The sequence below is a fragment of the Nannospalax galili genome, unplaced genomic scaffold (assembly GCF_000622305.1).
Source record: "Nannospalax galili isolate Female #2095 unplaced genomic scaffold, S.galili_v1.0 scaffold433, whole genome shotgun sequence".
Classification (NCBI taxonomy): domain Eukaryota; kingdom Metazoa; phylum Chordata; class Mammalia; order Rodentia; family Spalacidae; genus Nannospalax; species Nannospalax galili.
In genome coordinates, this window is record NW_008338715.1 from 12,664,842 (window position 1) to 12,688,129 (window position 23,288).

At 36.6% G+C, this 23,288-nt stretch overlaps 1 protein-coding gene and 1 pseudogene across 11 annotated transcripts in view; one reads left to right on the forward strand and one right to left on the reverse strand.

Annotated features, from left to right (window-relative positions):
- Fip1l1 (factor interacting with PAPOLA and CPSF1) overlaps nt 1-23,288 on the reverse strand; it is a 76,243-nt gene that overhangs the window by 45,280 nt on the left and 7,675 nt on the right. For 4 of the 11 annotated variants that reach the window (XM_008833330.3, XM_029563619.1, XM_008833329.3 and 1 more), the window contains 6 exons: nt 21,601-21,665; nt 20,876-20,983; nt 19,528-19,658; nt 19,171-19,239; nt 10,406-10,515; nt 2,771-2,878 (listed from right to left, as the gene is read on the reverse strand). In XM_008833330.3, coding sequence (XP_008831552.1) covers nt 2,771-2,878; nt 10,406-10,515; nt 19,171-19,239; nt 19,528-19,658; nt 20,876-20,983; nt 21,601-21,665 — 591 coding nt within the window. The remainder of the gene's footprint in view (nt 1-2,770; nt 2,879-10,405; nt 10,516-19,170; nt 19,240-19,527; nt 19,659-20,875; nt 20,984-21,600; nt 21,666-23,288) is intronic. The other 7 variants (XM_008833336.3, XM_008833335.3, XM_008833334.3 and 4 more) reach the window with 3 other exon arrangements.
- Nucleotides 20,008-20,187, forward strand: LOC103734400 (annotated as a pseudogene).

A 23,288-nucleotide genomic window follows, 5' to 3' on the forward strand; every position in this document is an offset into this window, starting at 1 on the left:
AGCCTATCTAGAGGTCTTTGTTTTAGGAAGGTCAGCTGTTCCTCATCTAGCGGTAATCAGTTGTCTATATTCCTATTTAAATGTTTTTATTCAACATATTTAAGCAATGCTTCAAACTCCTTCTCAGTTACATCAAGAGTTGGATCTATGCTAAATATATATGTATACATAAAACATTTTACAAACTCAACACATACACACACAATGTCTTTAAGAAAAAAAAAGAAATCAATCTAGGGTATTTTGTGGGGGGAGGGGAGATTTTCAAAAGTAGAAAATATGTACTGAAACAGTATCAAACTTCCTACCACACATACTTCTTGAGCCTAATCAAAGTCAGAAAGAGAGCATCATGTTTTCAAAGCATCCTTTTTAGGGGAAGAGAGAATAGGAGTTTAGAAATAAGCACCAAGATGCACCTTTTCAGACATGAAAGCAAAATTCTCCCTATAAATTAGCCATCTTACTTCAAGGAAAAAATGTCAACAGCATAACAATTTTGAGTAAAGAAATTTAAGTCAAAGCTGGGTATGGCGGTACACACCTTTAATCCCAGCACGTGGGAGGCAGAGGCAGAAGCTGGCAGATCTCTGTGAGTTCAAGGCCAGCCTGGTCTACATAGCAAGTTCCAGGCCAGCTGGGGCTACAGGGAGACCCTGCCTCAAAAAGATAAAAAAAAAAAAAAAACATTTTAAGTTAAATAATTTATAAAGAATTTCAGATATTAAAACAATAATGTAAAAGAAACAAATGTAAAACTTCATTAAACATAATTGATTTTAAGTATTTCTAGTCTTTGCTTATGAAAGTCAATTTGTCTACAATGAAGAGATTCTATCTACTCTTAGCTTTGTCTCTTAAACTGCTGTAAATTTGGGTAATACCCTCAATATCTAAGACTCTTTTTCCACTACAAACCAGGGCTTGGCAGGATTGAAGATGCTTTGCAGATTATAGTATGGCTCCACCATTTTACAAACACAGCAAATGGAGGCACAGTGACGCCAGTGGACTCTCTGTGATATATGTAGGTAGGAACTGCCTAAATTAAAGCCCCAATCCAAACTTAGACCATGACAGTCATGAGTTTAAGAGTAGCAGACATTCTTTATATGCAAAGATGGCTACTGAGTCATGAGGAGTGGCATGATGATAAATTTAAATAAAGATCTTATGTGTGGCCCTTTCAGAATCAGAAAATATGCCGTCAATATTATTGGTCAGTTAATATAAATTAAAATGATTCTCTGTGCACATCATCAAGTGATTTATTATACAGAAGTATCATTAGTATAAGCATTAAAAGTTTGAATTCTGGGGCTGGAGAGATGTTTCAGTGGTTAAGAGCACCAGCTGCTGTTACAGAGGACCTGGGTTTGATTCCCAGCACCCACATGGCAGCTAACAACCATCCAAAACTCCAGTTCCAGAGTATCTGAAGTCCTCTTCTGACCTCCACAGGCATTGCATGATACAGGTACACTCATACACATAAAATAATAAATTTAAAACTTTGTACAAATGTTAGCAATGTGAAAAAATTCATATATGTCACTCCACATGTTAGATCCAACTTTACTTAAAAGTAACTTGAAATTTTTCTTGAATTTTGGTGTCAATTAGTATCATATAACGAAAATATGCCAATAAACACTATTAAAATAATAAAATATATATTTTTATTCTTTAACGTGTTAAAACAGACATAACACTCTGAAAATGGAAATATTATGTTTTGACCTATAGTAGTTACTAGATTTACAGTCTGTATATTTTTTAAGTCAAAATAATTTCTGTGACATAAATTCCCATTCTTTTTCTTTGATAAGAATGACTGATTCTTTTCCAACAAGAAACCAGATCAAAATAATTAGAAAATCTTAAAACTTATGAACATATAATTAAGTCTCTACAAGAAAAGAAATTCAAGAAAATCAAACTTTTGACATTGTTCCCTTTGCTTTTAGTAAGGTGCTACAATCAAGGCATTTTATAATTTACATATCTAAAAGTTTTTAAATTAAAATGAGTAAAAACTAATATAAGATCATTAGTATATAATTTAGGCAAGGAAGAAAGCACAAAATTCTGCGGCAATGAAAGCAAAACAGAGAAACAAAATCAGCCTTCTTTTGTCATCATCATTTAAAATCTCAAAGGGCACAGAACAGGTATCTGCACGATGCTGCTTTTTACTATATCCTTTAGGAATGAAGTTATTCCCTTTTCAAAGACTCAAAAAAAATAAAATAAAATAGCACTTGTATATAGTGGTCTGCATCCTAACTATAAAACTTAGAATGCAAACTAAATTTGACAGAAGGCAGGATAACAATAAGAGAACTCATACATCCCAGGGGAGCTAGCAGTCCCAGTTAAAGAGAGAAGCAGGTTTCATACACTGCAGCTGGGTAAGGCTGGAAAGATTCAGTGAACTCAAAATTTGCAAGTCCAAGATAAAAGCTCAGAAAGCTTCATTTTAGGACTATGTAGTGAAAAATAGCTGGGGATCTCATAAAGAGGATGCGTAGTAAGAAACAAGAGTTAACCTACAGCAAGGGGAAAAGGAAAATAGGTTTACAGGGTACCCATTAGTGGGGTTCAAGACACATGCTAGGCCTTAGGTAGCTAAAAATACCCTGTGCACCCTGAAAAAACATCAAGGGAAAAATACGATACAGTCTCAAAATGTGTTTTTCTTACTAAAGAGACAAAATAATACTGACGATCTAAACACCAGGAAGTATCCAATGTTTAAAAGCAGCCTTACCTTAAATCAGGTGATTCGGCCCTCCCATATCGATCCTGCCACTTCCCAACGCTTGAGTTGGCTTTTCTGGAGGCAGTACTTGTCTGAGACTGAGAAGAGGTGCTGCTTCTGGTGAGATAAATTTTCTATGTTTTTTCTTACATACTGTTGTCTCTAACCCCCCTTATTGTTTATTGTTTTCCTTGGCATGCTTTTTCTAAAGCACTTTGACATGTTCCTATAGTACCATTCTTTTCAAATCATAAAATATTTGCTGTGGTACTGGTAGTGGCATTTAAATGTAGATGTGTCATCTGCATTTTATCAAATCTAGAATATTTTCACAAATATTCTTCCACAAAGCATGATATCAAATGCAAAAAGAAGAAAAGCATGGGTCTGTTTCAGGTTCAAATATACTATCAAGAAGTGAAATTCTGGAAATATACTATCAAGAAGTGAAATTCTGGGGCTAGAGAGTCAGCTCAGCAGTTAAGAGCACTGGCTGCTCTTGCAGAGGACCCAGGTTCGATTCCCAGCATCCACATGGCAGCTAACAATGATCCCCATAACTCCAGTTGCAGGTGAATCCAATGCCCTCTTCTGACCTCCACAGGTACTGCCTATACCGGTGCATTTACATACAATTCATACATGCAGGCAATATACTCATACACATACATAATAAGTTTTTAAAAAGTGAATTTCTGTGCCCTTATGAAATAACAATTCCTGCTATTTCACAAAAATCTTACTCAAAATTTTACTATTTTCCCCCATATTCTTCAGTAACAGATAAAAGCATTGTTGGTACAACCAATTAACAGTTTACACTAATATATTTCATAAAAACCTATGCTAAACAGATGTTATCAAAATTTCATTTCAAAGTAAAAGGCCAATGCTATTTTATCTCGACTGACTTACTCCATAAAAAGTTAGCGTGGCATAATGGCTCATGCCTATAATCCTAGCACTCAGGAAGCTAAGACAGGAATATCACAAGAGGCCAATCTAAGCTATAGAGACCCTGTCTCAAAAAAGAGTTCAACTACTTACACTGTTGCCAATCCTTTACAAGATACATAAAATGTTCTTTCAAAGCATTTGGTAAGTAGACATGTTTATATATTTACTCTTGTAAACTGATTCATAGGAAGAACTAATGAATCCCTTTTGTTATTAATGCTGAAAGAAAAGAGTGAAAGTTCTTATATATAGCTTCGGATAGCCTTGCTGTGGGATCTGTGTTCAATGTTTTACACAAACAAAAAAATGAAACTGCATCAGTAACCATGGAGGAAAAGAAATGCTCATAGTGAAAACAGACCCAACGAACCAATGATATTTTAAATGACTAATATAAACATGCTGAAGGAAGCATGAGCACAACGTTTTCACCATTCATCTTCCATCTGAAACAAGAGAAACAACTGCCAACAAATCCTGAACTCTTGTTTATTTTTTGTAATGTTTAAGCAGAGATTCTGGATCTATTAAGTTTATATCCAATTGTCAATAAGTATTTAAACTGAAGCAGCTGGGAGCCAGACTCACTGTGAGGAAAGGGAGACATAAAATGGAATAGTTCTAAGAAAGAAAGAATTCTTTGGTGTTGAAATGTATGCAAAAGAAACATGATTTCATGATTAAAGCTTTATTTTAAAATATGCAAATGCCAATTTCATTTTAAAATTGCTATTTTCTCCCTAGCTCTTAAGTTCCAAAAAAAGGTCTGGAAATAAATAATGATATACCAGTATTACTAACACAGATACCACCGTCCTCCTGCTTTTGAATTAAATGACCATTTCTTCCTGAGGAAGGAAGCAGCAGGGAAAGTACCTATGAGCTTGAAACATCCTGCTACTGTCAACAAGCAAGGAATCCTCCAAACATACATACATACACATCATGTCAAAAGTCACTCTGAAGTGGCTCCCACTGACCAAATTTGGAAAATTTGAACATCAAAATAAACAACATTATGTAAAATTATACACATGGTTCACAAACTACAAACACAAATGAATTATACTTATAAGGCACCCATACGTATTTTCTCACACATAAGAATGAATCCATTTTAGTCAGGTGTGATGGCGCACGCCTTTAATCTCAGCACTGGAGAGAGAGGCAGAGGCAGGCAGATCTCTGTAAGATTGAGGCCAGTTTGGTCTATAGAGAATTCTGGAGCTACAGAATGCTGACAATCCCAGCACTAGAAAGAAAGATTGTGAGTTTGAGTTTAAGGCCAGCCTGAGTTAAAAAGAATTAATGAATACAAGTGTTAAGTGGGGGATGGGATCTTTGTTTCTAAAATAGCTATTAATTAATAAATGTTAAAACGCAAAGCTACAGACATTATACTATTAGCTGGTTTGTTATAAAAATCGCCAGTGGATGTTAAAGTTCATGGGATGTTTGAAAAAGGCATTTACACCCAGTTTCTCTGCAAAATTTTCTCCTTTTTTTTTTTCCCCTTTCACATGGTTGTAAGGATCAAACTCAGGGCCTTATACATGCCAGGGAAGCACTCTACCTACCACTGAGCGATTTACCAATGCAAAAATTACTTATTAAATACAAAAACCCCCAGAAACTTAGTAGGGCAGATCCAGAAAGGCATTTCCACAAGTAATTGATTTAAGTTATTATCACTAACAAAAGAATGGGGGCAAACCGGTTATCATGTATCTCCAGGCTGACATATTGAAAGGGAAGACACAACATCATTCACAGAATAGTCTTGCCCCAAAAAGCAACCTCTTCTAATAGTAAGGAGGTATCTAGCAAAGCCACACTGAGGAACCATGTACAAAACAACTGGATTGCACTCTTCTAAAATTCAATGTCACAGTATACAATGGAAGGCTGAGATGCTGCTTAAAGACTATAAATAAGCAAAATGCTAGAGTTAACTGTAATGAATGACCCTGACTGAGTCCTAAAAGAAAAGAAGTGCAATAAAAAACATTACTGAGTTAACTGGTCAAACTGATGACCTGGTTTTTGATAAAAGTATTAATTACTAGTTTGTCCTGACTTTGATCACTGCACCCTACATACAGTTATACAACAAAATGTTCTTGTTCTTATAAACAAGCTAAAGGATCTGGAAGTAGAAAAGTACCATGCCCACAGTTACCACTGGTTCAGAAAGAAAGAGGTCTAAAAACATAAAGTAAATAAGAATTTTAGTACCTACTGAATCTATGTATACCAAAGTTCTTTGTGCTTTACCTGCAACTCAAGTTTAAATACTTGTCAAGATGAAACATTAAAAAATGAAATCAGCAAAGGAAGAACACATGCTAGCCTTCTGGATGAATGCTAAAGTTCTAATCTCTGAATTTGCAAAAACTTATCAAGCCGTAAATTCACCACTTTTCTATAGGTATGTACTTAAATGAAGATAAATAAAATGAAATCTTTTAAAGATTAGACAAAACATTGATATATTAAATAGAACTTTCCTTAAGTATATAAATTTGCTTAGCAATATAAAACTCAGCATTTCTAATGCAAAACTAAAAGAGTATTTCAAGAAACTCTCTGCAGGGGCTAGAGAGATGGCTCAGTGGTTAAGAGCACAGGCTACTCTTGCAGAGGACCCGGGTTCAGTTCTCAGCACACACATGGTGGCTAACAACCATCAGTTCCAGGGGGACCCGACACCCCCCTTTCTGACTTCTGTCTCAGCATTGTATGACATTGGTGTACATACATACATGCAGGTAAGACAGACACACAAAATAAAAATAGTAAAATATTTTTAAAAAAAGAAGCTCTCTACAATATCTACCTACATATTAATAAGGCAAACTAAGATCTTAGTAATGGAAATTTATTGCTTAAGCCAGTACCATTGAGCCTCTATATTTACTAATAAATAATAATACTATCATCTTCCTAAAATCAATAAAAATCTATTCCCAAAGACTCTACCCAATCTCCATAAATATAATGACCTCAAATTCTACTTTCAGGGGAAATATTTCACAACAACTAAAAGTACATTTTTGATTAATTGAAGGTGAGTCCAGAAAATAAACTCTCCTAATGAATAATGGGTACTGACTTTTCTATTCAAAAGTGATCAGAATAGTGTACTAAGTATGTTGTTACAGATTGTAGAGGTAATCGTTCATATTTTCTTTAGTAGTTACTGGCTTGCTATTCTCCCATCCTTCCTTCATCTTTTTTCTCTTATCACCGCCTTCCTCTGATCTTTCTTTGTCCTAATCTTCTGAATGTCTTTCATCTGTCCTTAGATCCATGGCTGTCATTATTACCACCCCCCTCAATACATGTTCACTTTTTGGGCCCCTCTATCTTTGTCACAACCACCACTCCTGTGAAATACAACTCTAGTTACTCCATGAACACACCTAACACAAACTTGACCCAGCTCATTTTAAACCACGGCATTAAGTAAACCAAACCAAACCAAACCAAACAAACAAAAACCAGACCTGGAGACATACAGTTTCTCTACTTAAACCATTACCCTCTCATTCTGCTAACTCATTCCATCCATCATCATATAAGAATGCTGTAATTTCTCCTATTTTGATGAAAAAGAGCCTCCACCCAATGTTTCCCTACAGCTTCTGCCAAACAATCCTTTTCCATTTTCCTAGTTCATTCACTCACTCCAAAAGACTATATTGAGGCTTTTCTTCCTAAACCTTTAACACTCCAGTCTACTATCTTTAGTCTCTCCTGATAAGTCTCTATCTTACTTTGCTAAAATAAATTAAAGCAATCTGAAAAGAAGCTCTCTGCAACATCTACCTACAAATTACCCACCTATCTGCCTACCATGATTTCTTGCCTAAAGATCTGGTGCAGCCTGCTATAACTACATGCTGTTCTTCGTTAAGCAGCAACACTGAGACTAGAAGTTTAATGAAGCTGCATATTCACCTGTTACTGAGAGTGAATTGCTTGCTGTCCATGAATTTCATACCCTATTCCCTTTGGCTTTATTAAAATGGTTTAGCGGTTAAGAGACCTTACTGTTCTTACAAAGGACCCAAGTTTGGTTTCCCAGCACCGGTGTCAGGACAACCACCTCTAACTCCAGCTCCAAGGATCTGATACCTCTGACTTCTGCAGGCACCTGCATTCACATGCACATCCTCATTCACAGACACACAGACACAGACACACACACACACTAAATTAAATAGTCTTTAAGAAAGAATCTACAATAAAAACTCCCCTTTCTTCTTTATTTTTTAATCACTAATAATTCTAGTTAACTCATTTCCCAAGTATAAAAAATGCTATAATTTCTTTCACCTTGAAAAATCTCCTGACCCCACACTTACCCCTAGTTCTCTGGTTCTGGTACCCACAGATAAAAAGAAAATGTCTTATTTTTTTAAAGTCCGTATTTTTACTTTATAATTCTTCTGTCATTTTCTCTTGAAGCCATTCAAGAGTCCTTTTGCTTTACCTTACACATGATCTTGATCAGGATCACCAAGGACCTTCACATTTGAAAATCCAAAGACATTTCAGTTTTCATTTTCTTGGCCAATCAACCATTGTTTGAGAGTTATCATTCCTTCTTAAAACAAACCCCTTTCAAGACATACACTGGCTTTTCTTCCTATTTCCCTAGTCATTCCTCCTTTTTGGTTCCCTTTTACTGATTTACATTCTCTTTCTGATCTATAATGGAGTACATCAATGGTCTGTCCTCTGATCACTTCTTGATCTATACTTCTTTTTATGGTCTAACAAAAATTCACAGTTTCACTTTGAATACTATTTGAACAGTGATCACTGTCTCAAATTTCTATTTCTATCTCTAGCTAATATTCCTCTTTCCCTTGTTTCACATATCCAAGTTTCTAATGAATTCCATTTTCAGGCTGAATAGACATCTCAATTTTACTATTCTCTAAACTGAACGCTTTGTCTCTCCAAAAAGCCACTCCTCGAGTAATCCTTACAATTTCTTAAATGACAGCTTCATCATTCCAGTTGTACTGAGTACAAAACCACTGAATTCATCCTGGATTGTTTTTCTCTATGATCTACAGTCAATCAAAGTATACTATTGCTCACCATATTAAACGCACTCATATTTGAATATTCTCCCCCTTTCACCACTATTACCTTGGTCCAAGACACCATTATCTCTTGACTAGATATTTGCTGCAACATCCAACTTGTCCGTTTCCTTCACTGTTTACTATAAAATGTTCTTAGTAAATTGAGGCTTGAAAACCTAAATTATCTTATTGCTTTGCTAAAAATCCCCACGGTGGCTGCTCATTCATTTCAAACACAGGAAAAGTCAGTTTTTATAATGTTACAAGATCCTATATAATCTAGCAGCCCAAAAAACGAGGGAGGCAAAAGAGCAGAAAGATCGCCATCAATCAATAGTTTCATCATGATAGCAGTCAAGAGTGGTAAGTACTGTTCTAGAACACGTCACACAAATTAACTTATTTGGCACATGTACCTATACTGTATAATAAATGCACTATAACTACTTCTTACCTATTAGGAAATCCAGACCTAACAAAATTAGGGAATTTGCCCCAGGACATACAATAACTAAGTTGCAGAACCAGAATTAAAGTCCCCAAAGTCTAAGATCTTAACAAAACACTGTAAGGTAGAACACTATAAACTCAATGAATAAAAGCTGAGTTCTTAAAAAGAAAAACCCAAATCCAAAAGAATACTATATATTAAAGGCTCAATATTCCTTAACTACCACAAATTGTTTAATCAAATATTTTTGAAATTTCATTTAGTTCAAAAAATTACATTTAGTTATGTCTATGACAATCTATAAAATTCTTGGATCACTTTTACACATTTTATTTTGGCTTAAAGCTACAAGAAATTTATTTTAAGGCTGAAGAGATGGATCAGTAATTAAGAGCACTTGTTGATCTTCTCGAGGACCTGAGTTCAATTCCCAGCAACCACACTGGGTGGCTCACGACCACCTGTAACCCCAGCTCCAGAAGGATTTGATGCCTCTGGTTCTGTGGGCACTTGCACTCACATACATATACTTACAGAAAGACACATACATATACACATAATTAAAAACAAAACTGTAAAACAACGAAAAGAATATTTAGTTCAGTAAATCTTTATATAAGAGTAATGTACACAGTGAGCAGCACAGTTCCTGTCACCACTTCTGCTGAATAAAATCACTGCCTCTCTATACAAACATGCAACCAGATATATATTGCATTGTATCTCTTGCTAACATATGTTGTTCTGTTCATTTTGTAAGATGGAATAGCATACAGAAAAGAAGAACTCAGGGCTGGAGAGATGGCTCAGCGGTTAAGAGCACTGACTGCTCTTGCAGAAGACCTGGGTTCAAATCCCAGGACCCACATGGCAGCTAACAACCATTAGTAGCTCCAGTTCCAGGGGATCTGATGTCCTCTTCTGACCTCTGTGGCCACTGCATAACATGGTGCATTTACCTATATGCAGGCAAAACACTCACACACACTAAAAACATAAAGATAATGTTTAAAGTGGAGTGTTGCAGTCTGTATTGAGAGAACACTGGGAAACTTCATATGTAACACACGACAACAGCACAAGACAATGGAAGATTCCAGTGCCTTATAATGATGGAAGGACAGTGGTCTAACTAACCTGCTTGGTGGGAGTCCAGTCTTGAACAAAGATGGAGGAGAAGTAAACTCAGCTTTTGTAGATGGAAGTGCTGCTTCTTTCTCTGAATTTCCAGTTCTCCCCTGCTGTACCTTAAAAAAGGAAGACGAAGTTATTAATAAAGACTCTCAACTATAAGGTACTTAAAATCTGTAATATCTGATTTCAAGTTAAATATAAAGAACGCTTGATGACTGAATATTTATTAAAAGTGAATGAACTTTTTGGATTACCATTATGGTAATCAAAGATGGATTACAGAGCGAAAATGTTCCAACTATTAAAATGTTTACAATTTATGACTTAAAAGCCCAATAAACTGTAACTCTGAGACACAAATTCCTCATCATCAAAGCAAAGATATACTGGGTTATGACTCCATATTCCAGAGTTCAAAAAAGGCCATTTCAGCCATTCTGACCATCTTTTATACTGTGACTTGCCTTAACACCAATATAAAAGAATCTGCTTCTGCATGTCCATACCCTTTTGCCAATTTCTCATGCCAGTAACAGTACCATTATCATGCTAGTTCCACAGACCTAGGGACCTGAAACCAGTCATCTGTCTGCTCACTACCTCTTTTCCCTCTCTGTGTTAACTCTGAAGCCATGTGTCCTGACCTGTCACTTCTGCTCGTCAGACCTCTTCTCCTTCAGCTATGGACATTTGCTCTACAGCAATGCTCATGCTCTGCCTTTTACTCACCTTCCCACCTCAAAACCATCATCAGATTATTAACCAAGCTGCCCTACACTTAAAATAATACTGTGCTATATTTTGGGTCCTACTTAATTTCTATTATCCCTGCTCCATCTAAATTTAGCATCATTCTCCATTCTCATGAAGCAAGGCCCAGCAGAATCTCAGATAACTTGATTCTGATACATTTCAACCATTAATTCAGTTTCATACATCATCTACCTGCCAGTTAACAAATGTCAGAAAAACAAAAACATCTTTGTGCATTTAAGTTAGTGAGTCAGATCTCAAGTGACCAGCTCAATCCCTAACTGGCCTACATATAATTAGGGGTTAACACTGAGTTTATTTGAATAATGAGTTCTACTGCTTAAAAAGCACATTCATTTGAAATGCACTGATGCTAATAAGATACAAGGATCATCACAAAGACAATGAAATGGACCTGATATATACTTGACAAGTAAAATGCCAGGATCTGGTTGCATGGGAAGTAAACAATTCATTTACCAAACATCGATCTACTGTGCACCAGAAGTTGAGACTATTGAAAGAAAAACAAAACTCTAAATCTCAGGAAAAAAAACAGAAACAGCAAGCACAATACAATAAATGCTATGAGAAAGTATGGTGTAAGGACTGGCAAGATGGTTCAGTAAGTGAAGGCACTTGTTACCAAGCCTCACAATCTGAGTTCAATTCCTGGGATCCACATGGTGGAAGGAGAGAAATAACTCCTAAAATTTACTCTCTGATCTCACACACAGATGGACAGACACACACACAACACACACAACACTTTATTAGTTCTGTATTATGAACTTATAATACAAAGTTTAATTTATAAATCTCTTCTCCCTTATTATGTGCATAGAGGAGAAAGCATTGTATATAGAGCTTAGTTCTATCCAGTTTCAACTTCTTCAAAGTCTATCAAAGGACATGGGATATTTAACTATAAAATCACTGGCATGATTATTTAATGACAACCTATCTTTCCCATTAAAAAAGATAAACTAGACTGCAGAGTCGATGTCAGTTATGCTCACCTTTTTTGCCCAACAGCTGAATATACTACCCAATAAAGTCAATTAAAAACTGGGAGGGAAAAAGGAAGACAGCTGAAGAAGAAGTGGGAGAGACATAAAAGACATCTTAAGAATGAAGGGGAGTACATATTTAAAATACATGTAGGAAAGCCAGGCTTGGTGGTGCACACCTTTAGTCCCAGCACTCGCAAGGCAGAGGCAGGTGCATCTCTGTGAGTTCATGGCCAGCCTGATCTACATAGTGAGTTCCAAGCCAGCTGGGGCTACAGGGAGACCCTGTCACAAAAAGACCAAAAAAATAAAAAATACATGCAGGTATGTGGGTATACCTCTCCAAAAGGAAAAGAGATGAAAAGACAGCGAGACAGAATAAATTCTTACATAAAAGCTGTTTGTATTTCCTAACTTTTATACTTTATACTATATACTTAGTAAACAATTCTGAAAATTCTTACTATTCTAGGAAGCTTCCTAGACAACTTGAATTATTATTATCCACTTATATGTCTTCAGATGTTGCACTAAGGACTACAAACTCAAAAAATTTAACAGAACATGAGGTTATTACTTCACATAAGCTAGTATTTAAGAAATGACTGCATGGGGGCTAGAGAGATGGCTCAGTGGTCAAGAGTGCTGGATGCTCTTGCAGAGAACCTGGGTTCGAATCACAACACTCACATGGCAGCTAACAACTGTCTGTAACTCCAGTGCCAAAGATTCAACCCCCTCTTCTGACCTCCACAGGCACTACATGAAATGGGTGCACTTACATAACATGCAAGCATAACATTCATACACATAAAATAAGAAAAGAAATAACTGATGACTTATTAAAAACAGATTGATTTTACACATGCAAACAATTTAAGTTTAAGAAGCTAGCCAAGCATGGTGGTGCATGCCTCTAATCCCAGTACTTGGGAGGCAAAAGCAGGTGGATCTCTCTGAGATGGAGGCCAGCTTGGTCTAGTAGTGAGTTCCAGGCCACCTGGGGCTACAGGAAGATCCTGTCTCAAAAAGACAAAAAACCAGGCCGGGCGTGGTGGTGCACGCCTTTAATCCCAGCACTTGGGAGGCAGAGGTAGGTCGATCTCTGTGAGTTCAAGGCCTGCCTGGTCTACATAGTGAGTTCCAGGGCAGCTGGGGCTACAGGGAGACCCTGTCTCAAAAAGACCAAAAAAAAAACAAAAAAACAAAAGCAAAAACCACACACAAAAACCTAACAACAATAAAAAAAAAAAACAGGGGTGAAGTTAAGGGTGGCAAAATAGTCCTGTTGCCAAGGCTGACAATCTGAGTTCAATCCCTAGGTCCCACATGATGGCAGCAAAGAACTGAATCTAGCAATTTGTTGTCTGACCTCCACACATGTGACATGATGGCACACGCATGCTGATATAAACATATATGTACACATACAAAATAAATAAAAATTTTACACACATACACATAAAATAAATTTTAATAAAATAAAATTTAAAAAAACTAAATATTCATCCAAGGTATTGTGTTTTGTGTTGGCATTATACAAGTTTGGAGATTACTTTTTGCAATTTCCTTTGGAAATAGCAACATTTATAAAAGCTTAACATTATGCGCAATATTTAATAACAAATTAAAACTGCTTAAAATTATGATACTAAAAATATAAATAGCCTAAGAAAACCAATAATCAACAAATAATCCTAGGATGAAAAGAGGAAAAGTTGAAAGCCAGAAATGAATAATCACAATCTTTCAACCCTCAAGAACTAAAACTTGGAAATTTTACAAAGCCTGGTACTTTGAAAAGCAGATAAAGAAAACTAACCTGGCAGACTAAACAAAGGTGAATCTTTTTTTAAATCTATTATTATTTTTTATTTTATGTGTATGTGTGTATTGCCTACATGTAGGTAAGTGCACCCGGTGTTGTGCAATGCCCGCGGTGGTCAGAAGAGGCTGTCGGATCCCCTGGGACTGGAGTTACAGTTGTTAGCTGCCATGTGGTGGTTGGGATTCGAACCCAGGTCTTCCGTAAGAACAACCAGTGTTCTTAACTGCTGAGCCATCTCTCCAGTCCCACAAAGGTAAATCTTAAGGTGGCAATGAGGAAACAAAAATATACTGATTCATGGCAGAACCATCAAAGACTCAAGAACTGAACAACGGAATCAGCTAGGCATATACCCTCTGATCAAGTCCAGGAGTATCTATTCTAAAAGTCAAAAAGAAAAAGAAAAGAAATAGCCTAAAGATACCAGAAAATACTAACAAATAAAAAAAGTGTAGGCCTACAGGAATGCCTATAGTCATAAAGTTCTACTCACACAAACAGAGCTTCCAGTAAAGATTTTGGGGCCCACTCTTACATGAATGAATGGCTTAAAAAAAAATTAAAAATCAACAAGGCTGGGCATGGTAGCACACTTCTTTGATCCCAGCACTTGGGAGGCAGAGGCAGGCAGATCTCTGAGAGCAAGGCCAACCTGGTCAACATAGCAAGTTCCAGCCCAGATGGGGCTACAGGGAGACCCTGGCTCAAAAAAATCCAAAAACGTCCAACAAAAATCAGAAAATATTTGAGAAAAAAGCTCAAGTCAGGAACCAAAGAACCCAAGAAATTAAAAACAGACTATTCAGGAAAATAAAACCTAACAGAAGCAAAAACCTATCATTAATATCCTCTGAGAGGTAGGGGTTAGAGAGATACTGAAAAAAAAGAGTAAGATGTTAGGTAATGAAAAAAAAATAAAGATACAACGGAAGAAATAAAAACCCTGGCAGAAAAATTCAAAGGCCAAATTAACTTCCTAAAAAATTAAAGATAAAAAAGGTGAAAAATTATAGAAAAAAAATCATAGGACTAGTCTAAGAGGGTCAGCTATATCAATAAGAGATCCAGAAAAGAGAAGCAAACAATATAAAAAATACGTCTCAGATGTGCATAATGCATTTTCAAATTAAGAGGACTCAAGCAAGTGCTGTTAACAATAGATGAAAACAGACCAAGTAGTGTAAAATCTCAGAACACAAGTGACCAAGTTCACACATTCCTGTACACTTTCTATGTGTACAGATGTGTAAATACATGGTCATAAAAATGCTTTAAGAGGGCCGGGCATGGTGGTGCATGCCTTTAATCCCAGCACTCAAGTTCCAGGAAAGCTGGGGCTACAGGGAGACCCTGTCTCAAAAAGAAGCCCCCCCAACAAAATGCTTTAAGAAAATGTCACAAAGCAAACATGGTGACATATACCTTCATTCAAAACATTTGGGAAACTGAAACAGGAGGACAGCTAGTCTGAAGTCAGCCTCGGCTACTTAGGCAGACCACGTGTCAAAACAAAACAAAAAATCACAAAACAAAAGAAAAATAGTGAAAAAGATTAAGAAGGGTTTGCAGTTAATTTTCTCACATATATTACTAATTCCTAATAGTCACTTCTTTCCTACCCCTCACCTCAAATTATATAAGACTCTTGAACCCAACTGAGAGACTTTAAAATACCTACTAAATTTTATCTTTTATTTGGTGTAAGGGAGAAACAAACCAAAATGGAGGGGCTGAAGAGCTGGCTTCAGCAGCTAAGAAAACTGTCTGCTCTTGCAGAGGACCCAGGTTTGGTCCCCAGCACCAATATGACAGCTAACAATCAACCATAACTCCAGTTCTAGGGGATTCGTCGCCTTCTTCTGGCCTCCGTGGGTACTCCACATGTGTGGTGCACTTACACATATAGGTAGGCAAAGCATTTATACATATAAAATAAAAACAAATTTTTAAAAGAAAAAACAAAACAAAAACAGCCAGGTATGGTAGCACATGCCTGTAATCTCAGCACTTTGAGGCAGAGGCACAAGGTTTGTGAATCTGAGGCTAGTTTGTGCTACCTGTAAGTTCCCAGTAGCCTGGACTAGATTTCCTTCTCAAAACCAAACAAATCAAATTAGAACAAAAAACAATAAAATCTACTCATATTACCTCAAGAGTATCTAGATGTTGATAACCACTGAAGATATCTAGAGGTTCTTTTACATCATTCTTTGTACTTATTAACATGCTTGAAAACTTACATAACATAAAGGGGGAAAAGCAGGTAATATGTTGCTCCTCCCTTGACTAAGGAAGAAAAAAAAATTACCTTTGTAGCAGATAGGAAAAGAACTTCAGCTGGACTTTTTAATCCATCTATGCCTTGGCCCATTCATCACTGAGTTCAAGCCCTTGTCCATTTCACTCCTATGCTGTTACATCTGACCTTTCAACTCTCTGATAGTTTACCCAGCTGCCATTCCTTTTCAAAACAACAGATCTGCACAAACCCTACTGCTCAAGAATCTTATGGTTTCCTACATAAATGTTTGCATGACAGTTTAAGATGAAGATCTTTTTCATATGGCTTTATTTCCACCATTTTCAAAAAAACCACAATATGCTATAGGAAAAAAAAAAAAAGCCAAACAAACCATTAAAATATACTCCATGTCTGAACAACTGGGTTATGAAACAGAATCAGCTTCCTGCACATCCATTGGCTTTAGCAGAGCAGTAACAACCCACAGGTAAGATTTTTATTGCCCAAACAGTAAAAATGAAGGGAAAGCAGACTGGATGAACACGCATGTCCAACTACGGCATTCTTGCCATCGCCACATTTTCTTCTATATCCGTCTACTTAAAAGTTCTGTATACTTACCCAGGTAAATCCCACTTTTTTTCACAGCTCTGAATTTTTTAATGAAGATGGTTCTTTAAAGGAGGTACATAAAATAAATGAAATGTATACTTCTATACAAGAAGAATTAGGGGCTGGAGAGATGGCTCAGCGGTTAAGAGCACTGACTGCTCTTGCAGAGGACCCGGGTTTGATTCCCAGCGCCCACATGGCAGCTATGAACTGTCCTTAACTCCAGTTCCAGAGGATCTGGAGCCCTCTTCTGACCTCCACAGGCATTTTACAACATGGTGCACTTACTTATTAAAGGTATGTTGCATGAAGCACTTAAAGACCCCTTTAGAGTTTGTATCAAATAGATCACTATCAATTTGTTATGGATAATTTGATACTTATTAGATTGGGTATATTTCATTAGCTGTCATAATGGAGACTACAATCTCAGTGGTGTACAACTATACAACTCTCGTCATATCATGGTTGTAGCTTCTTTTTTGTCTTTTTGAAACAGGGTCTCCCTGTAACCACAGCTGGCCTGGAACTCACTATGTAAACAAGGCTGACTCTGATCTCACAGAGATCCACCTGCTTCTGCCTCCTAAAACAGATTGGATGAACACATGTCAACTACAGTATTCTTGCCATCTAAAGGTGTGCAACACCATGTTCAGCTTGTAACTATTTCTTTTATTTTTACTTATTTTTTTAAAGATAAGGTCTCACTATGTAGCCCTGCCTAGCCTGGAACTTGCTGTGTAGACAAGGCCAGCCTTGAACTCACAGAGATCCATCTGCCTCTGCCTCCTGAGTGCTGGAATCAAAGGTGAGGCAGAGGCAGGCGGATCTCTGTGAGGTCAAGGCCAGCCTGGTCTACACAGTGAGTTCCAGGACAGCTGGGGCTACAGGGAGACTCTGTCTCGAAAAGACCAAAATAAATAAAATAAAATAAAAAAGTAAAATATACTCCATTCTCAACCAGTATTCCTAATAGATTAGTATTTAAGCTCTCAATCAAAGCAAGAAAACCACTGGACAACAAACAGAAAATTCAAACCTTTATTCATTCAGAATCACATCTATCAGAATGGAAGAGTCAATGACTTCTCAAATAATCAAAAGGAGCTCAATAATTATTCTTCAATAGTCTATGTGTTAAATATACATCTAGAACCTTCAATGAGAAGCTAGCCCCTAGTAATTTCTTATTTTGTTTTTACAAGTCTCAGATTTAAAAGACAGTAATAAACAATCAGATGGTTTATAATAGCAGTTCTCATTCCTCTTAGAAGAAAAAAAAAGGAATGCAAACAAACCAGCTCCTTATTAAACTGTCTATATATTTATTAATCGACTATAACAAAATATTCAATCTTCAATGCCTAAGCAGATGTCTAAAAAGAACTTCATGACCTTTGAAAATAGGGTAGATATCAACAAATACTTTCAAAATATTTACAACATAACATAAGAACCAAATACTTACCTATGGTAGGATGCAAATTAAAATTAAGTTCTCTATACAGAACTGTGTTCAGCAGAGCGGCTACATCTGCGGATATAGCACATGCATTGCATGAGGCAGTATTCTGGTGGACAGGGCTGTAGTCCCAAAAGGGGCACCGAGCTCCATATCCGGAGTATGAAAGGACCCTGAGTATATAACCCTATCTAATCCCAGTGCCTCTCAACATAATAAAATACTAAGGGAAAGAATGGCCATTCAACCACACTTCATGAAAAGCAGCAATGAAGATGTATCAAGTGATCCTATGAACTTTCAAGTCCCTCAGAAAATGCCTATTCTAAGTATGAATTTTTAAAATCAGTGGCTCTGTTCAATTCTACAGAATTCTTAGAGATTGTCAGAGAATTGTCTGAAATTCTCAAAAACATCTTGAAATATGAGATATTTCACCAATAATTTCAGCATCGAAGAAATAATAAACATATCATCACCACCCTTACTATTTTTTTAGGAATTAGGAAAACAGGACACCTCCAAATTGTTGCTAAAGATTAAAGCAAGATCTACAGTGAGTGCTGAATCAGTTGCCATGGCTTTCATTTCCTACAAACAAACATGTACTTACTTCAGATCACAACAGAGAGCAAAGAATAGTTTTACTTGGCATTTGTTAGTATGATAGGCTATGAACTCACATGCTTGCAAAGTAGAAATAAAACAACAATCAGCAAATTTGTAAGTCACCAAGAAGCTGAAGGTTTGGAAAAAAGGTAGCTATTTCCACTTTAAATCTCTCCCTTGAACAGTGGGAAGGGAGCAGACTCAAGAACAAAAAATGAGAGCAACCAAGGATAATTTACTAAAATTCACCTTCAAAAGATTGAGTCTGCCATCTTGGATCTCTGCACCTGGTGTAACTTCCATGGTACAGTCTTCGGCCTAAGTTAAATGACATATTCCCCATTAAAATACCACACAATTGTTAAATGATAGGCCATATAAAGACAAACTAGCTGTGGCTAGTCTGTGATTTGAAACTATGCACATAAGATAAGCATTAACATAAAACTGAAAGGGAAAAAGGGGAAATAAACATAGTCAAGAGAACAAAAGACTTAAACTATCATATAGCATTTAATCACCTTTAAAGGGAGAAAGAGATTTATCTGGGGGTCAAAGTGGGACAGCAGAAGAGGTAAGGTTATTCTGAAATATTTTACTAATTACCGTAATTTTATTTGTTGTTGAAGTAACTGGTATAACTTCAAGTCCCATTCGTATTCTCTTTTGTTTTTCACAGTAAGCCTTCCAGGTATCTTCATTAAACCCATAATTAAAATAATCAGAAAGATCAGCACCTAAAGATAAAGCACACTTTTAGGGTACGAATATTTCAAGTCTATGCAGCATCAGAAGTACAGTGAAGCATAAATATGTAAATTTAGAAAAAAGACATGAAAGCTGGGCTTGGTAGCACATGCCTTTAATCCCAGTACTTGGGAGGCAGAGGCTTTGTGAGTTCGAGGCCAGGCTGGTCTCTGTAGCGAGCTCCAAGCCAACTGGGGCTACAGAAGATCCTGCCTCAAAAAGACAAAACAATAACAACAATAAAAAAGACAAAAAAAGGTGGGCTCAGCCTTCCTCAGCATTGGGCGGCAACTGGGCGGTGGTTGCTGAGTGTGTGAGCAGGCTCTGGCCAGTGTCGGCATGGCCTGTGGAAATCAAAGAGAACTTGCCCACCAGAAAACCCAGGAAATTAGCAAAGGAAAAAGAAAAGAGGATAGCTTGACCACCTCTAAGAGAAGGCAGAGGGACCCTGAGATCATGCAACAAAAGCAGAAGGCAGCCAGTGAGAAGAAGTCTATGCGGACAAGACAAAAATGGTAACTGGCATTTTGAAAACCTGGGTGCTGTTGACAACAGGGTGCATCTAAGATCAAAATTTCTTAGAATGACCGATCATTACACGTGTTATAACTGATTCTTATAACACTGTCTATTTTAAACTTTACTTTTCAGCCTTACTTAGTGTAATGTTTTAGGACCATTCTTCACAGAATAAAACACTGACCACGCATGTATAAAAAAAAAAAAAAAAAAGACAAAAAAAAAAACCATGGAAGTGGGAAGGAGGCTAGCTGAGAAGAGGAAAAGGGTCAGTGGGAATGGAAAGAGAACAGAAGAGAGGAAGGGGGAGGATATGACCGATATATATGATGGAGAAGCACAAAGTCATAACCAAACCATTATTATGCATGTACTAACAAAAACATGTATTTAGTTATATCTTAACTAACCCCTTATAATTTTATCAGTTCTCGAGATTACCACAATGGAGCAAATGTTGCAAAACTCTGACCAAAATTATTTCCTTTAGACATGGCATTATAATAAATAATATACGAGTCCACATTTATAGTAATTCTAGGCCACTAATGAAATGTAATGATTCAAGTCTTTATTACTTATTATTTGTTTAGAAAGCAGCATTTTATATTGATGCTCAAAAATACTTTGCTGATCATTTCACACTAAAAGTCTGTTTTAGGATTAATATAACCCAAAATGATCCTACCAGGTTTCCGCCATGGCTTATCTTCAAAAGAATCCAAATCCACCTCCAAGAGTGGGACTCCATTAATGCTTCCAGGTGCGTCAAGGTCTACCCCTTTGACTTTGGTTCCTATTTTACAGAAATACAAAATAGTAAAAAAGCTATATTTCCAAGAAGCTAGAAGATAAAAGATCAACAGAAAACCTCAATGCCCTTTACCATCCAAACCATAGATGCTTACCATAAATAAAAGCAGATAAAAATCAAACGTCATAGACTTATCACCAAGTAGGGACTATGGCCTAGCATGGTAGTACATGCGCTAGGGAAGTGGAAGCAAGAAGACAAAAGTTCAATGCATGCCTCAGTTACAGAGCTAGGTCAAGGATAGCCTAGGCTACATGAAACACATGGTGGTGCACACCTTTAATCCCAGCACTTGGGAGGCTGAGGTAGGTGGATCTCTGTGAGTTCAAGACCAGCCTGGTCTACACAGTAAGTTCCAGGCCAGCTGGTATTAACAGGGAGACTCTGTCTCAAAACCACCAAAATAAATAATAAACAAAAACAACATAATCAGAACAGCCCAAAATGTCTGAGAACTAATCTTTCACAGAAAAAGTTTGCTTGTCTGTCATATACGGTCAAACATTAGTCATTAAAAAAGTTGGCATAATCTACTTAGGACTTATTTGAGGTACTGTACCTAAATTTCATATTGACATAACTACAAATACAAATTTTACCTGTATTTCCATAAACTCTTCCCCCTGTCTTAATGTTAAGATTTACAGGTGCTGTTCCATAACTCCTAAAAACAGAACAAAAATTATCTTCAAAAACAAAGTAACAAAACAGGAAGATATCCATTGTGCTATAAGGATAGAGAATAAATGTATAGGTTGGCACTCAGTTTACACTAATTTTAAGTTTATCAGGCTGGAGAGATGGCTCAGTGGCTAAAAGCATGTATTGTTCTGGCAGAGGACAGGCATTTGATCCCCAGCACCCAACACAACTGTCTATAACTCTAGATTCAGGGGATCTGATGTCCTCTTCTGGCTTCTGAGGGTACCTGAACTCATGTGCATATATCCCATCCCCATGTATTCAAATAATTAAAAATAAGAATAAAACTAGGCATGATGGTGCACACCTATGATCCCAGGACTCAGGAAGTAGGGGCAGGTGGACAAGCCTGGTCTACATAGTGAGTTCCAGGTCAGCTGAGGCTAAAGGGAGACCTTGCCTCAAAAGAAAAAAAAGTCTGTCATTTACTCAATAAGAGATAAAAACTAATTTTTTTAGAAGTCTGACTTTATTCTGTCTCAAATGTCTCCAAGCTATCAATTCAATATGCCACTGTAGCAAGCTTCACAAGACATTTGGCCGGAGAGAAGAGTTTATACACCTTTCCCAGCCTGGTCTACATGGTGAGTTCCAGGTCAGCTGGGGGTATAGCAAGACTCTGTCTCAAAAATAAAATAAAACCAGCAACCAAAATATACTATATAGATATATGAAATTGTCAAAGAACAAAATTTATTAATAAGAAAATCAGAAGCACTTCTGTATACGAATAAGGAACATAACGAGAAAGAAACCAGGAAGACAATCCCATTCACAGTAACTTAGACACCTAGGAATAAATCTAACCAGGGAAGTGAAACACCTCTACAATGAAAATTTTACTGTGAAAATGACAATATTGCCAAATATAAACTACATATTTGATGCAATCTCCATCAAAATAACAATGACATTCTTCACAAAATAAGGGGAAAAAATCCTATATTTTGTATGGAGGCATAAAGCAATCCTGAGCAAAAAGAACAATGCCAGACATATCACCATACTGGATTTCAAGACATAACTATAGTGTCAGAGTAACAAAAACAGTATGGTACAGGCACAAAAACACACATGCAGAAGTAATTTCACAAAACAACAGCCACCTGATCTTTGACAAAGATGTCAATACTGGAACAAATTGTGCTGGGGAAACAGGTTATCTTCCTGAAGAAGAATTAAATTAGATCCTTTTGTCTCACCCTGAACAAAATTCTACTCAAAATAGATCAAAGACCCTAATATAAAAACTGGAAACTCTGAAATTGGTAAGGAAAAAAAAAAAAAACCCCAAGATACAGGCTTAGGCCAAGTACTACCCAAAAAGGAGTCCAACAGTTCAGAAATAAAACCAAAATTTGACAAATGGAATTACATGAAATTAAAATGGTTTCACATAGCAAAGAAACAACTGAGAGGAAAAAAAAAGCCTAGAGAATGGGAAAAATTATTGCTAGATATATACCTGACAAAGGATTAATATACAGTATATATAAAGAACTCAAAAAGGTAAATACCAAAAAACCCCCAAACAACCCAGTTCATAAAAAGTTCCCCAAAAGATGAATTATAAATGGGAAATAAA